This window comes from Amia ocellicauda, chromosome 9 (genome assembly GCF_036373705.1).
Source record: "Amia ocellicauda isolate fAmiCal2 chromosome 9, fAmiCal2.hap1, whole genome shotgun sequence".
Taxonomy (NCBI): Eukaryota; Metazoa; Chordata; class Actinopteri; order Amiiformes; family Amiidae; genus Amia; species Amia ocellicauda.
Genome location: NC_089858.1, coordinates 3,097,624 through 3,115,542, shown reverse-complemented (window position 1 = coordinate 3,115,542; position 17,919 = coordinate 3,097,624). Strand labels below are relative to the sequence as shown.

At 43.4% G+C, this 17,919-nt stretch overlaps 2 protein-coding genes across 2 annotated transcripts in view; both read right to left on the bottom strand.

Moving 5' to 3' along the window:
• Nucleotides 1–5,927: 5,927 nt before the first annotated feature.
• barhl1a (BarH-like homeobox 1a) lies at nucleotides 5,928–14,460 on the bottom strand. The gene is made up of 3 exons (XM_066712650.1): nucleotides 13,412–14,460; nucleotides 10,051–10,273; nucleotides 5,928–7,076 (listed from the first exon to the last, which is right to left on the bottom strand). Exons 1-3 carry the CDS (start codon nucleotides 13,872–13,874, stop codon nucleotides 6,782–6,784), a joined length of 981 nt encoding a protein of 326 aa, XP_066568747.1. The 5' UTR covers nucleotides 13,875–14,460; the 3' UTR covers nucleotides 5,928–6,781.
• A 2,173-nt stretch (nucleotides 14,461–16,633) lies between these two features.
• cfap77 (cilia and flagella associated protein 77) overlaps nucleotides 16,634–17,919 on the bottom strand; it is a 35,908-nt gene continuing 34,622 nt past the window's right edge. The window contains exon 7 of the mRNA XM_066712649.1: nucleotides 16,634–16,912. Coding sequence (XP_066568746.1) covers nucleotides 16,790–16,912 — 123 coding nt within the window. The 3' untranslated portion in view covers nucleotides 16,634–16,789. The remainder of the gene's footprint in view (nucleotides 16,913–17,919) is intronic.

Genomic DNA, 17,919 nt, shown 5'->3' with positions numbered 1-17,919 from the left:
AGAGATGCAGAGGAGGGAACCCAGTCCAGTCCTGTATCTCGCTGGTCTCTTCTGGGGACGGAGTTAATTGTGCCTTGACTGATGTGACATAAAATCACTCGGTGAAACCGGAGCGCTGCTGGGATCGACTCGCCTGTTCTCAATCATAGCGGGGAGAGGGACTCGTATTAATAACTGAAGCCACCTTCGGGGGCCGGTTCGGGGGCGCACGCTGCCAGGTGGCCGCTGAAGGGCTCTGAACTCGAGATCCCAGGCGCTACGATCCGTCCGTCCTTCAGAAAGGCAGAGGAATCGAGTCCGCTGGCAGGCCGTCCTGACTGACCGACACCCTGTCACACAGTCCGGCCTCCAGCCTGTGTCCCTGAGCAGCTTCCTCTCACCGCACAGGGAGGGCTTGAGGAATAACTTTATTATCGTTATTATGTCATTTAAAAGGTGCATTTGTCCTGAGCGCCTTACAGCCGACTACATATATGTATACTTAGCGTGTGTAACATGTGAGGCTCCTTCAGCTAGCTTCATGGAGCCCTCTCTCATCCAAGATGTCCGCTTCCTGTCACTGCTAGAGACCTGTCAACCGCCGGCACCGCCTCGGTGTGTGGAGAGCTTTCTCTGGCTCATCCTGCGCACCTGGGAGCTGACACCTTGAAAGCCCGTGTCCCGGACTCAGAACTGCGAGAGGAGATGTCAGGATGAGCTCAGTGGATGTGCGCCGGCACTGAAGGCACGCTCTCTGTTCCTGTTATTGGGCCTCGATACTGACAGGTCTATGAGATGACTGTCACCTGGGCTGTAAATTAGATGTCGCTGGAATCGCTGTATCAGACCGCCTCTGGCTGGTATCTGTAGTGACCTGACCCCGTGTGGCACCTCGCTCAGAGAAGTCACGCGTGTCTCCAACCCAATTGACCACAAGAAAGAGGACAAAGGCCGAGTCATGTCTGATGCCACTGGCCCGCCGTCGCACCCGGGTCTTTAAAAGCAGCTGTTAACCTCTGAGGCGAACAAGAAGAGGGATTCGGTTTATTTTATTATGGAGAGACTAGCTGTACATGCAGGCAGATATCAGTCTCTGAGTTTCACACCTCATCTGTGAAAGTTTACACTGGCTCAATTTCAATGTTCTCTCTAAAATAAGATTACAGGAGCAATTAACCAGCTTTAGCTTTGTAAGAAGAACAGACACCCAGTAAAATTGATTTTTTTTTTTGTAAATTTATCAGTTGAAACATCTCTAATAACTTGCAAACCTGCTAATGGTATTGAGGAGTGAAATTAATATATATATATATATATATATATATATATATGTTTGTTATTATTCTAATTTAAAAGTTATTTAGGGACCACACAACCCTAGCTTTTAAAGGTCGATGTGATCAAAGTCTTGCAACTTCTCCTTTTATGGCTGGCAAAGGAGGGGAGAAAAAAAACTAAATCGGTCCATTGAGGTGAACAACATCAGAAGAGACGCGTTTCTGCTCCGGCCTATAGACTGAAAGAGCAGCCCCCAAAATCCCCCACACACTCGCCCTTCCGACAATGCAAATTGGTCTTTGATTGACTCCTAATTTGATTTGAAGGCTGTTTTGTTTGGTTTTATTCTGAGTCAATGAGATTAAATTAAGTCACTGATCCTCTGGGTTTAAGTCTCTCCATGTTGTGTTTTTGTTTGCCGGCAGCTCAGTGAGACTCTATCCGCACTTCATTAACCCTGAGCCGGGGACAATCCACAGTAAGAGCCGGGGGATTTACCAGTATCTTTTCACATGCAAAAATCTCCGCGCCTTCCAACAAGAAAGGGGGGCTTTTGACTTAATCAGCTGCTGCGCACTTCGCAAGAATAACCCTTTCATTAGGACTGGGGGGTCAGCGCGCAATAAACTGCGCACACTGCGCCATCGATTATTGATTTCCATTTCCATTCCTCTGATGTCATTAGTTTACAATCATTGAGCGGTACAGATTGTATTGTATTTGTTACAATTCGTTTATTCACTAAAAACTGAAAAATACGTTTTTGAATTAGACATTGGGTTGCATTAGAATTGCACGTTTTTATTAACCTTGATAAAGTATTTTTTCTTGATGTTTGCGCCAGGCTTGGGTTGAGTTGTGCTCCGTGTGGAAATACGAGCTTCTCTGCCGGCTCGGTGGTGCTGTTGGGGGGCACTTTCCTGGGGGCCCGGGGCCTCAGACGACATGTGCACTGCGGACGGGTCGCCACGATCGTCCCCATTTATCCACTTCCAATTAAAAGCTATTAAAGTCTGTGTCTCGGCGGGAGAAAGCGCTTCCTGCTGCAGCCGCCCAGCCCGGCTACACGGGCTCGTCTCCCGGTAGAGCCAGGCGTGAGGCCGGCCGGCCGGCCGGGGGGTGAATGGTCCTGCTGGCTGCGGTGACCAGCTGTCCCCCCCGATCCAGCCTCGCCGCCCGGGCACCAGCTGCTGCAGCCGTTTGGCACAGAGCAGACAACCGACAACTCTTTAAGAAAAGGTGGAAACAATCCATTTCCAAATGGGATCATTTAGGCACTTAAACAATTACACACTTAGAGCGCCATTAATATTTCATCGGCTTATTGTATATGGGGGGAAATGACACAATGAACTGCGTTTTGGAAGTAAATGCTGCGTTGTGCTGCTTCTCGACAGCTCCGCGCACCCTGTCCTGCAGCGGCTCTCTGTTAGCATGGGCTTGAAATGAACGCAGTTAAATACAATGACATGCCGTTAAAAATAGATCACATTTAAATTGAGTTTCTCCTTTCCACAATTATACTGGAATTGCCTTTATCAGATACATTCATTTCACTGGCGACTGACTTCAATGTATTCATTTTAACATTGGAAATAAATCAATAAACTCGTGAATGAATTAACACAAAACAATTGAATTATATACTTGTATTATTTTGATAACAAGATCTCCGCTGAGTATAATCTCTAACAACATGCCTATATATAAATTAACGAATCATCTTTTTAAAATAATGCCTAATTAAACGCTTGGATTTCCACAGATATCAACTGATTGGACAAGTTTTCATTTTGGGATCGGAAATAACGCATATTCAGAGTAGGCTCTGGCTGATCGCTTGCCCTGCAGCGTGTAGTAAACCTGCTGCATTTTCATATCAATTATCACACTTAAAAGGTTACCGGATTCATGTTTTCTTTCCACTCAAAACTAGACCCGCTTATTAACTTTTTTTGTTTGACGAATTAAATCCCCGCAGATAACCAAACAGAGCAGCAGATGAAGAGTCTCGTTTAATATATTTTATTTTATAAAACATTGTGAAATATTATATTTCCGTATATGTTTGTAATGTATAATTGCTTTAGCAACACTGCAAATGTAAGTTATGCCAATAAAGCACCTTAAATTGAAATTGAATTGCAGTGTTTGACAGACCTGATAAAAGGATTTAAACGCTTTTAAAATAGCTGTGTGTGCGCGCGTCCCAGTTCAATCCTGCTTTTCGTCATACCGGTATATTGGATTAATTGCAATATATTTATATATATATATTAAATCCTCTACAATTAGACCTGATCAATGTATCAACGACAGAATCTAAGGTTAGTTTTAGTCCTCCATTGTCGCGCAATTATAATTGTATAATGTGCTTACACAAAACTTTTAAACCCATATTCGCCTTCGATACCTTATATTAAACCGCTTTACTGTGCACTTGAGTCAGTACACTCCAAAACGGATGAATGTGTTAAGTTTGTTCAAGGACAACACAACTGTGTTCAAATGTACTAAGTTACAACACAATAATATGCTTTTCCCCACACAGACTTGTGTTAAACAGATGCAATTTTAACACACGCAGAATGTGTTAATGTAACGCGTGTGTATTTGTGGGGGAACTGCGCTGTGATATCTCAAAGTGTAGGTATATGCTCATCTTACGAAAAATGTGTTTCAAACACAAAATAAAGCTCGACAACAAATCTGCAATTGCGTGCGGGACAGTTGTGTAACACAGGTGGACATGGACCGGGACCGGGACCGGGACCGAGCCGTCCCTGCGGCTGGCTGATCGCCTTTCACTGGCGCGGTTTGATCCGGCCCTCGTTGCTCGTTATTTGAGTCAATTCACACGAAACCAGCCGCTGATATGATGTGACTCCAGTTTGAGAAGGAAGGCAGTCTTAGTCTTAGGATCCAGAAGTGCCAGAGCTGAGCAGAGCAGATATCTCACCCATTTGCCTCAAATGATCTTAAACCACAAACATTTGGATAAATTCCTGTCTGTCTATCCGTGTTTATTTTAAATGATTAAACCCCGAGATTAATATGAATCAATGCGTCTTCAATGCACCCCCTCCACCCGAGTGCATTGTTAGTGTTGGTGACCGTGGCCACAGTTGGAGCGTTTCATGTATTTTGCAGCTTTTAAGAGGTTCTTGTCTGTCCGGACGCTTTTAAAGACCCGTCCCGGAGGGGGAAACCGGCGTCTTCAAGCTGTACATCTATTTACCAAAAATAACAGTTTTCTAGGCCCATTTGTTAAATTTTCCTCTTCATTTTATATTTTCTACACCTTTCAGCAAAGCGTGTCTTGTCGTATATTGATATCTGTCATTTAAAGACGCCTTTCTGCGTGGGAATCTAATACCCTTCAGTCCACTGTCCATCTCAGCATCCCGACACAGCCGAGTACGACACTGGGACATGTGTGAACCGATTCAAACCCGCAGCCCAGTCCGGCAATGTGGGCACATATATGTATGCATTAATTTCTGTATGAATGTGTTTTACTTGGATGGCAAAACAACTTCGTATTTCGTAGAACATAATTGCAAATCTTATCGGAACGTGTGTGTATACAAACATACATAATACATACATACACACACACACATAGGCTTTATATATACACACACACACACACGCTACCACCGGCTAATTATACCCACCCGTGCGGAACTCCATACCTGTGTGTTCGTGTACCTGGTTGCTTTTACTGCAATTTAAATACAGTAAGATACACTATATTCATTTGTAAGAATTTTATTTGTACATTAAAAAAAAGTAATTCTCTTTCATCCAAATCCCCCCATTCCGGCATGAGCGGAACAACCGGAGGACAAAATAATATGAGCGGGGGAGGGGGAACTAAAAATATCCAGAAATACGAGAACCACTTCACAATATGAGCCGTTTCACAAATAAATATCTTAAATATACATTTTCACCAAAAAGAGTACTTACAATGTTGGTACACAGTTTTCACATGACATAAAAACTGCGCAGTTCCCTCCCTGCGGGGTCCTGCCACCTGTGAACAGCGCGACGCCCGGGAGGCCGGACTGGGCGATTCAGGGTCGTATATTACAATTATGGACTCAAAACCGACACCACTCGCCTCCGAGATCAACTGTCCCGCCTCCAAATGGACACACGGCGTCCCTGTCCAAACCGCATTAAAGGGGTAAATTGCGTAATCAAATATTTAATCGTATGACCCCTGTGGGGTGACCAGTGCAGGGCGGATCATAATGATGATGATAATAATAATAATAATAATAATAATAATAATAAGCAATGTACTTCCCAGAAATAAATATGCGATGTTTAATTAATTTACAATAAATCATACCCAATTGAAAAGATGATTGGAATGAATTAAGTGCATCGAGTTATGTGTGACATTTAATTGAGGAGCCAATTAACTGGATCTCATTTCAAATTGCACAAATATATTGTTTTGTATCCTAAGTATTCCATAAAACACTTGTAATGCTTTATACATTAGGAGTTATGGTTAAAATGTAATGTATGTGTGTGTATAATTATATATATATATATATATATATATATATATATATATTAATAATAATCATCAATAAATGAAGCTTATATATATATATATATAAATAAGCTTCATTTATTGATGATTTAAGTCCAAATTAATTGATTTACGCTATAAAATGTACTGAACTAAAATGCCTAGAAAAGGTGGGTTTATTATAGAAGTCGACCAATTTAACATATTTCATTTTGATACAGAAATAGAAGTAACTATTATTATGAAGGAAACGAATTAAGTGCCGCAAATGTCGCCTTTTCTGTTTCAGAGAAGACAAAACAATTGTAATCAATGATTTCTGTACTGTAGTGAAATACAGTATTGTGTGAAGAACAACAGCGCTGCTGTCATCATCATCATCATCATAATAATAATAATAATAATAATAATAATAATAATAATAATGTGCCGGACAAGCATTCTATGCTTTATTATGATTACATTTCCAAATGTCCCGCTATATAATATGGGCTGTAAAGACTCTGATTCATCTCCTGCTGAAAATACATGAAAGTGCGGATGAACCCTGAAAGGTATCAGAGTAGTACCCATATATATATATATATAGGAGGTTATGTCTCTAAATGTAACAGATCTAACTATATTATTATTATCATCATCATTCACGTGATACAATGTGGCAGAGAATAGACAGACTGATTCTTCTACAATCTCTTCATCCGCCAGTGACATTGACAATAAGTTTTAACAAAGCAGCCGAAGGAACCCTTTTTATCGTAAATGCAGCCCCTGACAGGTGAATTAAAACAAAGTCCTTCAACAAAATAAATAAATCAATCAATAAATAGTGGAAGTGGCCTGAGATCCGCACGCCATGGCTTCAGCGCAGTTAAGTTCGTTGCGGTTCTGTGCGAGTCTGATCGGAGGCCAGAGCTGCAATGCCTTGTTCTTGGTTTAAGTCCTAAAGTTCAAAGCTGCCGGTGGGGGGGCGGCTCACCGTGGCTGCGTGGCCCGGGGCAGCACTCCGGACAGCGGCGGCAGCGGCGGGGGCGGCTCGCTGGCTCCCTGCAGGCCGTGGAGCAGGATCCGCGGGACGAGCGGCCGCTGCAGGGCCGGGGGCGGCGCCGAGGGGCCCCGGTAGAGGTATAAGGCGGCCCCGGGGTCCAGGTTGGACACCAGGCTTTGCGGGTAGAAGTAGGGCGAGGGGAACATCCTCTGCAGGGCGGAGTAATTGCCGGCCTCGGCCAGCAGCTCGAGTCCCACCGCCGTCTGCCTCTTCCACTTGGTCCTGCGAGGGAGAGAGAGAGTCAGTGTGCGGTCACCTGTGGTCCGCACTGCAGGGGCCACTGAGCCACAGCGCTGCGCTGAGCAAATCATGAGCCGTCAGTGGAAACGTGGGGCGTATTTTGGACATGGAGGCGCGTTTGGGGGCTGCAGGTCCTCCCAGTTTGAACTGCCTTCAGGAAGAATGAAAGATGAAGATGAAAACACTGTGACAATCTGAGCTTCGTCTGGACTTTTCGCTGCGCGTCTCGTCTTACTTGCGCTCCTCAGTACCGTCTCCACTGCAGCGCACAAGCTGTCGCTCCTTCACCCGGCTTTGGTTTCGTTATTATTAGATTTCCGCATTTTCTGTTTACAGCGCATGACACGACTTCTCGATGCACGAAGAAAGCATGGATGTATTCCAGAAAAGTGAGAAATAAAAAGTATTGTTTAAGCAAAGCCTAACACTACAAATACATCGATTATAAAGAGCTTCATATGCTGCGCTAAAAGCCAATAACAGCGCGCATCCCATAGGTTTATTTTCGTGAAGTGTGATCATTGATTACGGGTTATTTTTTGGTTTATTTGGTCTTTCTCACTGCTGTGAGAAGGGCGCCATACAAATACAAATTTGATTGATTGATTGATTGATTGAATGATTGGTAAGACCCGAGTTGTGGGGTAGGTCTGTGTGTTTTCCGAGCTCAAACTCAGCCTCAGACAGCGGGGAAGGCCGGGTATCTCTTCCAAAGAGTTTGTTCCTATGGTTTATTTAATAAAACTATAGCCACGTCCTCCTCCTTTATTCATATAAGTGTTTCTGCTCTTGTCAGATTGTCCCAGACAGTTGAAAGCCATCCTCACAGGTAAATAATTCATCATTATAATAATTGTGTAATTACAGTACGGGGGCTGAATTATTCATGGGCATGCAGTCATTTGTATCTATTATTTATTCCGAAATGTGTTATGCTTTTATATTTATTTCATGTCGTTTTGCTACATTAATGTTAAAGCCGTTTAATCAGATAAATATTTAGATAAATACGCCGTTAATGTAGAGGTGAATATTTGTATTATAATGTTTTCTTTTCTTCCCGCTAAACACGATTTATGACCATTTCCCAATTGTATTACGCACATAATTGACACAATGCACTATGACATAGGAATAAACTTGGAGCAGATTATTTTTAAAAGGGAGAACTTTTTTCTAATCTGGATTTAGCAATATTTTTATTTTAGTTTTTATGAATTAGTCATTATTAGTAGCAGTATAACTATGGCCCGGCGGTTAGTTGTGCGATGTGGACGCATTTGGGCCGGTGTGACGATGCCGTCCCAGATTTGTATTGCGTTTTGAATTAATTCACGTTTGCTCTGCTGTTCAAAGCGCCATCTCGCCTGTCCTGGGCTGACATGCAGTATTTAGACCGTTTTGTCTTGCTGTCCATTTTGCAGCTGCTGCCAGTTTTCGCCCATCCTCTGCCCTCCTGCCGGGATCTCTTGTTGTAGCGCAGATCCTATATATATATCTAACTGCTGGATAATTAAGAAAACAAAAAAGAGGCGAGGGGTGAATCACAATATTATGCAATTGAAATGAGGCTTAATGTGTGCAGGCCCGGCTCGGGGACTGTCTGCTGTGACTATAAAGTGTCGAGCATGGCGGGACTGGTGGCTCCGCGCTTTATCCGCTCGTCACTTTCTAAATTACCCAGCTAATGGGGCCGTATAGGATGGCAACTGTCACGGAGCAGGAAAACTTTATCAGACAGCTTTGCTGAGGCGAGGCTTTGTAGCACGAGCTGCAAATAAGGCTGTCTGCAGGAAGAAAGAGCTGATCGGACCCGGAGCTGCGGCCCCCGGGGGCCACACTGCGCTCAGCCGAGTGGGGCATGGCCTTCTGCGCCTGGACCAACAGGAGCGCCTGCTTTAAATGGCAGTTTATTTATGAGAAAAAGTGGAGGAGCTCATTAGTTGTTGTTGCCTCACCCTCCAAAAAATAAATGCATACAGAAATAAATAAATAAGCATAAATTGCTAGGTAATAACACAAAAGTTTAGTTCTTATGGACTCCATCTGACCTTTACGCACAACAACGCGCGACAATGACAGAGAAGTAATTAACTGTTGCTAAAGACTAACAAGGAATTACTAATGATTTGTATTATACATTATTATTATTATTATTATTATTATTATTATTATATAATAAATAAATAAATATAGCAACATTTGTGACTTGGTTTGAAAAGAATCTCGTTTTTTCCTGCATACCTCTCATGCGACAAAATCTGAAGGCTACAACAAGCGGAAACTTATACCATGAAATAATAATTAATTGTTATTTACGTTGTGTGGTTATTGTTATTTTAGAATTTGTGAACAGTATTGTTATAAAATGTATTATAATTATTTGTATCACCAACCTCTCTGAGATACACGGAGTTCAAATAAAGATCGGCGCTCAGTTGACTGAGGTAGGTTTCGCCTTACATTTCTCTCTATATTATTGGATTTATATACACGATATATATTTTTCTGCAGCAGTCCTCTCCATAAACCCTGTCTGGAAAAGATTCATTTGAAAGTTGATGAAGTCATTAAGATGCCATTACTTTCTGGATATTCGTAATGATTAGTGGCAGAATTACAGTCACTCACTGTGCTATTGCTATTGCTGCTGTACTGCATTATTCTCACCCTTGTTCTGCTCCATTCATTGATCTTATTTATTTATCAATTAACTAATTGATTAATGAATAATTGGATGAGCTGAATAAACCTGATTGTTGGAGAAATAGGTGCACATATTCATCGACATTGTGCATCACTTCTCCGTGTGGCACTACACTGCTCCACCGGCCCCAGCCCGCTGGTCCTGCCACGCTGGTCCTCACCTCCGGTTCTGGTACCAGCTCTGGACCTGGGTGTCGGTGAGGTTGACTATATGTGTAACTCTCAGCTAGGGATGGTAAAGTCTGCATACCGTCGGTTCTGGTACCAGGTCTTGACCTGCGTGTCGGTGAGGTTGAGGGACGCCGCCAGCTCCATGCGGTCCTGCACACTCAGGTACTTCTGGCGCTCGAAGCTGCGCTCCAGCTGGGCCAGCTGGTGGTCCGTGAAGGCGGTGCGCGCCTTGCGGGGCTTCTTGAGCCGGACCGGGGGGCTGTCCCGGCTGCTGGAGATCTCCCTGTCGCCTTCCTCCTTCACTGAAACAACAGCGCGCACAGGCATTGAGCAAGGGTGGCACTGACACAGGACACAAGTGTGCGACTGGCACAGGGGGCACTCTGAGGAAAAGACACAGATCGGACCCGCAGCGGATGGTGAATCTTACAAATATGAAATGGAAACGAGAAAGTGCAATTTACATTTTAAAAAAAAGATCGAGGCCAGTGCAGGTGAAGTGTGGTCTGGAGCTCTGCTGGGCTGAAAGCCTTGTATGACCTCGTTGCCTTGTAACTCAGTAACACAGCTTTATTAATCTCCTCCGTAATTAAACGAATATTCGCGGTGGCTTATTATTCAGTGAAAATAGATGCAATATCATAGGTCTCTTTTGACACAGGCGGTGGACAGCTTCATTGGCTTGGTGTTGTTTGAGAAAATAGTCATCCACAGATGGGTTGATTAATGAAAATTGAAGAGATGTTGATTTTATTAAATAGCGATTTCTAGAAATGGTGGCCAATTTTATTTATGCATTCGTAATGAAAAAAACAACAAAAACAAAACAAGATTCCAGCAATAAAAATAAAAACACATTTGACATAAAACATATAGTTTACTTATTAAAACGGGGGCATTTTAGAATAGCTCGTTACACGGGTATATGGAATATAAATTCGATATTTTTGTCTATCACTTTTGAAAAAACAACACACAGGCTGTGTCGTTTTTTTCCACTCCATTGGCTGAATCTTTGCAGCATTTTGACACGAATCCCCTTTGTTACTGCGGTGCGGAACTAATGCGTGGCACTATAATACAATATCACACTCCCTCCAGTTTGGGCTAATCCGAGAACCTTCCCCTCGTTTCCCTTGATTTTAGGTTCATTTTATTTTAGAAAAAGGCGAGTGAGTTGAATAGGAGTGGATTCGGCTCTCAAGCAGCACAATAATCCGGTTAATTGAGCCACAAGGGAGGGAAGCCCTTCAGCCGCGACCGGAGAGAGACTTCACAGGCCGGGAAGAGAGCGCCAGCCCTCCGCGGGACGAACCTGATTAGCGCCGGGACAAATTGCACCAAATCCCCCCAATATTAGGAGGTGCGATCCGTGAAATCAAAGCTCACACACTTCTGTTACAAGGGTTTAATGCCGGATTTACTTCAGAGATATTAGAGTCTGTTTTAAGCACACATATATTATCTAGCTGTGTAGCTTAGTGTGTGTGTTTGTGTGTATGTATATATATATATATATATATATATATATATATATATATAAAGCACTCATCGGTCCGTGTATGTTCTGCTGGAATGCGCAATATTAGTATTAATGTCAGCATTTTTATTAATCTGTTAATGTTCATCCGTGCAGTTCTGCATCGTCATATGACTGTGGTTGCTGTAATTAAAGGTGAGCTTTAAGTAGGTATGTCATCTGTACAACTTACGTTTTAATAATAATAATAATAGTAATAGTAATAATCCTCGTCATCCTCATCGTGCGTTCATGTATTTAAGCCTTTTCCTGTCGCCTGTGTTGACATTGTGAACTATTCCTAATTCAACCTGCTTGATCAGTCAGAGGCATGTCAGGGGAGGGAGAATATTTCTATCTTTTTCTTTCGTTCTTTGTTTGTTTGTCTCTTTTCCTTTCTTGATCCATCCCTCTTGTTTTGTGTGTTTTCCCCCCTTCTTCTTGTAGATGTTCTTGCTTTGCGCGGAGACAGGATCCTTTATTTCAGGCGGCTGCCTCATTAAATTGTCAATGAAGATGACAAGTTTCCGTGTCTGGATTTTTTGGGAGATTAAAAAAAGACACTTTTGTGTGAATGCGCACCTCTGGAGGCCGCTTGTCATTCTTACCTCCCGAACATCAACAGATGCCTAAAGCTTTTCAAAACACACACCGACTCGTACAACTGATCGCCCCCCTGTTTTTCAAATACATCTGAAATTTAATTTTCAGCCACCTTGCAGATAAAAAACATCTAACTCAAGTAATTCAGTACCAACATACTTTCCCCTCCAAATGTATGGGTTAGTCTCCGCTATACGACTATCTTGTGTGATTTAATATGTTATTTTTAAGAGGATTGAACGTGGAATTATATTATTGAAATACAACGCAATATAAACTGTACTGATACACTGAGACGCAGTTAATATTACGTTTTTTCTGGTGTACTCAAAATAAAATAAAACGTGTCAAACATAAAACAGAGGCGATGTATGCAATACAAAATAACACATTAATTATCGGCTATAAATATAAGTTGTACCGATTACATTTTGTATTGTATATAGTTTTTAAAGTCAATTATGCTATTTTTATTTGTTATTTCTATTATATTTTTTCTCGGTTAAAATATAGACTAATGCAATATATTATTTTGAACAATAGCATTTGAGAGCGAACTTGAAAACATTGCTAAAAATATTTTAATTCAAACATGAATTATGAATTAAAAATACATATTTTGAGGGTTTCAATTTTTACTTTTCCGATGCTCTAAAACAGAACATTTCCGAGATATTTAAACACCCAAGTATGACTTTAATTTAACATCTCAAATTCAATCTACTCTCCGTTCTTAATTTAAGTGAAATTATCAGTTTTCTAAAACATGTATACACTCTTAAATATATGTATGTGGATGCGTTTATATGGATATAATGTATGTGAAATTTCAAATAGAAACACAACTTTGGTTGAATTAGTTACACCCGAATTCCTTAGAAAACGGATGATCACGTTGTTTTTAATACAAGTGTATTTTCAACATCAGTGTAAAGTAAAGGACCTGGTTTATTGCAAGTTCACTGTCCCTTAACGATATAAATATTAACCTTAATCATAACCCCATAACCACTTTTATATATAAATATAAAATAATAATACGTAATATTATTATATTCTATTAAACTATATTAACATATAGTAATAATAATAACTTCAAATAGCGATAATAATAACAATAATAAAAATAAACATGTATTATTAGTTTGCGGTTGTATTTTCTCAGTGTTTGAACATGGAAATGTAGGTGCAGGCGATCTGTGCGTTTGTATATACGTGTAAACTTGTGTGTGTATGCATTCAAATGAGCACATTACATTAGTATCATAATTATCACAACTTTAAGGATAGATCTCGTTTTATTTCGCACTTCGCTTACCTTTGTACTCGGTGTCTGAGGAGGAGTTGCTGTGGATTTTATCCACTTTGTCCAGGAACTCGTCTGCAATTTTGGCCGCCAGTCGCCCGGCCTCTTGCGCCGGCTGTCCGTTGCTGGAGTAGGGCGCGCAGGCGGCCAGCGGCTTGCAGTCCGCCAGGATGTCCCTGATGAGGAAGGACGAGGTGACTGTCCGCGGCTGCGAGGCGCCGGACATCTGTCCGTGCTGTGGATGCGACTCCAGCCCGAGAGGGTGACCTTGTCTCTGCACAGCCTCTTCAGCGCACTCCCGCCGCGGGGAAGGGGGCGACGAGCAGCCGCTGCCCAGGTCGGACCTCGGGCTCAGCTCCAGAGGAGACCTGCATTCCCCCATTAAACTGTCCCCCTTGGACACAATCGGACTTCCAGGTCTGTGAGACAGCAGAGAGTCAATCCCAAAGCTGGAGCCGTTGGTGGACGCGTCCATGGTCAACCGCGAAACTCTTGCTCTTCTTTCTTTAAACGACCATTTGTATTGTGGCAAGTTCAGCTCAAGTGCGACACAACCTCGACCATCCAGCCGACAAATCCAACCAGAGAGCGAATAAATCCCCGGATCTGCCCTGCAAAATAAATCAGGAAGTTTTCAGCATGAGCTGAGCAGCTCCACGCCGGCCCGGCCGCGGCCGCAGATCAAAGCTGCGTTCACAGGTTTTGTCTAACTATGATTTAAAAGTCCATCCCGGTGGAAACACTTCTCAGTGCAACCGATTGCTTTTCAACAGCTGCTGCCTCCGGCTCTGCTCGGGGTTGCGGGCGTTTCTGTCGGCGCTGCCGAGGTGCCGGCGCGGCGAGGCGGCTTCGGCACCGCGGGCGGAGCCGGGGGTTCAGACCGGGCGGGCGGACACGCTCATCCGATCAGAGCTGGCTGCTGTGGCCCGAGTGCCCGCCGAGAGATGGACACAGGAGACAGAGGCATCCTGCGCCGGACAGGGGAGGACAGGCGAGAGGAGGAAGACCGGACGGAGGTAAACCGGGTTAAACACACACATCAGGGAACTAATGCGTCCCGGTGACACTGTTCCTAAAAAATGAACTGGTGTCCCACGCAGGAGCCGGGTTTTAAAGGTGTCCCGTCCACGTGTGTCCCCAGCGGCAGGCTGCCATTGGTCGAGGGGGCTTTTTTGGGTGGTGATGACTCGCTGGTGAGGAGGAAGAAACACCCCCCCTTCCTCACTTTGATTAAAAGAGACACTGAATTAATTAGGAGACCCAGATCCAACTGTTTACAGGCAATTTTCACACTGTTTGCTTTCATTACATCATTGATGAAGCTTATAATGGGGTTATTATCTGGAGGGGGTAGGTCTTTTTTCTACCCCTCGTCTGCCTCTATTATTTGTTTGAAAGTTGACAGGCTGCCGAGACCGGGAGCTCCTTTACCTCGGCAGTTGAAGCTCAACCTCCCCGATCCTTCATGCGGGCTGTGCGGCACTATGACCCGGGCTGTGCGGCACTATGACCCGGGCTGTGCGGCACTATGACCCGGGCCGTGCGGGGCTCAATATACTGCGGCATCAGCTGTGCGGTGCGGTGGCTGTAATTTGCCCGGGATACATGAAGTACCTCAAGGCGTTGCTAACTGAACAACAAGTGTAAATACAAAACGAAAAGTTAAACTAACAGACACCACAGGCTTTTGGAGAACAAAACAAAGTACTAAACAAAACGATTGCAATTGAATGGTTTAATCGAAATAAAACCAAGCACAAGCATTACAACTGTAACATATACAGCGTTTGATTAAAATATATTGAAACATTACTTCTGTTAATGTAGTTACTTTCAGGTTGTAAATACGTTTGTATGAATCAGCACCAGTCGATGTCGCCGGAGTCCAGCGCCGGTTTGTATCGCTCGTCTGCCGTGCAGCTGCGCCCGCGTCGCTCCCGCTCGGAAAGCCTGATGGAAATGCATTGAAATGTAAATGTGCGATAACCCCGAAGATCACGGAAGCGTTTACTGAACATAACCTCGCACACAACTTTATTGTGCATTTTAAAAACGAGTATATTGTTTCCCCCCTACGGGCACTTTGAAGCACTTTCTCCCGATTCAGTTCCCGTCCCGCCAGGCCGTGACAATCGCACCCCCGTGTGAGGAGCAGATTGGAGGCGCTCGTCCCGCTCAGACGCCGGCAGGTGAGTGAGGCGCTGCCGCCCCACGGGGCCCGAACCCGGCAGCAAGCTGTCACCTCGGGGCGGGGGCTCGGAGAGAACCGGCCCCCTTGCGCTGGACCTGCAGCACAGAAACACACGACTATATTATTATTATTATTATTATTATTATTATTATTATTATTATTATTATTATTATTATTATTATTATTATTTCTTTTTATTAATGTATTCTTTTTATTTGTTTCAGTTTTATATTTATTATTCCAGTTAAAAGTTAAAAGTTTGATTTCCTGTTAGAAAGAACGACGAATACGACCTCAATTTATATTCTACTTGTATTTAAATATACTTTACAATCATATTTAAAGTAATATAATACACGTAATTTGTAAATCTTCAGGGATCTTTTCTACCTTTAAAGAAAATGTTTGATTTAGTTTTATTTCTGCAGCATACAATTTGAAGATAAACCGCAATGAACTGTAAAGTGAAAATTCATAAATCATGGAAATATGCTAATTTATCGAGGCCTGCTATTTCGGTTTTTGGTCTTTGGGGTGTTATTTGTGCAGAAAGTTGAGAAGTAAAATCTTTAATGTGTAGGATAGTTTCAAGAACTTGATAGGATTAAACACTTCTCTCGTTACTATTTAAAAAAATGAAGAAATCTGAAAAACGCTAAGGGGTGTCTAAAATAATATTACAGACACAATAATAATAATAATAATAATAATAATAATAATAATAATAATAATAATAATGATGATGAGAAACAGTGCAATAACAAATTATTCACTAACTTTAAACGCTTTAACTTTTTCTGTCCGTTAGAAATAAGAGCTGGAGTTACAGGAGGTGTAAACTGCGCAGATCACACGCATCTCCTCTCATTAATGCTTCACATATTGAGCTGGTCGACAGTCAGACCCAGCCCAGCAGACCCCTCACAAAGCCTCTGCTGAAGGCTGGGGTTCAGCCCGGTGGACATGATGTGTAACTGGGCAGTGAGAGAGATCATTACTATTAGTATTAATTATAATAATAAAATAATAAATAACCACACATCTTTAGCTCACAATATATATTTTTTTAATTATATTTGTCATTCATAAGCACAGTCACAGGATCAGGAATAATCTGTTGTCATTAAAGGTGTGTGATGGCTCCTCTCGGCTCAGTCCGGGCTCCCTGGTGCTGTTCTCTCGGTCCCTCCGGCGCCGGTCTAGCCCGTGTTGTAGACGCCCTGGCCCAGCTGTCCGCGCCGTGCCACCGTGTCGGAGAAGTGGGCGCTCACGGCCTTCCTGCGGGCCTCGGGGTCCCGGAACGTGTCCAAGTGGGGCCCCACCTGTGGACACGCACACAGATCTCGGTTGGCCTGTGGTTGGTCTTCCACACAGACAGGAGCCCCCCGTCACCCTGAAACCCCTTTCACACCAGCACACCATAAGAACATGAGAAAGTGTCCAGTCGAGAGGAGCCCATTCGCCCCATCGTGCTCGTTTGGTGTCCATTAACAACTGAGTGATCAAGGATCCTATCCAGTCTGTTTTTGAATGTTCCTAAATTGTCTCTTCAGCCACATCGCTGGGGCGTTTGTTCAGATTGTGACGCCTCTCTGTGTGAAGAAGATACTTGGATCTGATCCACTTCATGCAGCCCAGGCTCTGATTTTTTTACTGTGAAAGCAGTAAAGCAAGAAAAATGGTTGACTCTGTGGCCAGGGAGGACACTCGGCCTCAGAGTGTATTCGCTCTCGAGTGGGAGGGTCACAGTCTCAAACAGGCACAAACTGCGGAAAAGAACCAGTGTCCTCAACGGGGGGACAAGCTCCTGCTTCGTCCCGGAGTCCAGACTCACTGGCTGAAACGTGACTGAAGACGGGCTGCTGTGACTTTGTTTCAATCGGGGGCGGATCAAGACGGGCTCTCATGTGAAGCGGTTCGAGAATTCAAATCCACCGACACCTGGGGCGGTCCATTTTAAAGGGAGTGGGAATGTCACAGAAAACAGGAGACACTTCTTCACACAGAGAGGCGTCACAATCTGAACAAACTCCCCAGCGATGTGGCTGAAGAGACAATTTGGGAACATTCAAAAACAGACTGGATAGGATCCTTGATCACTTAGTTATTAATGGACACCAAACGAGCACGATGGGGCGAATGGCCTCCTCTCGATTGGACACTTTCCTATGTTCTTCTTATGTCACCCCGAAGCCACCACTGGCCGGTGCTTTGTGTCACATGTCGTGAGTGAGGATCTCGCACAGAGGGGGGCTTTTCTGTAACTGGAAGAGACCAGCACACCGGACCACCTACAAGGCTCAACCCCCCCCAATATCACAATACCTCC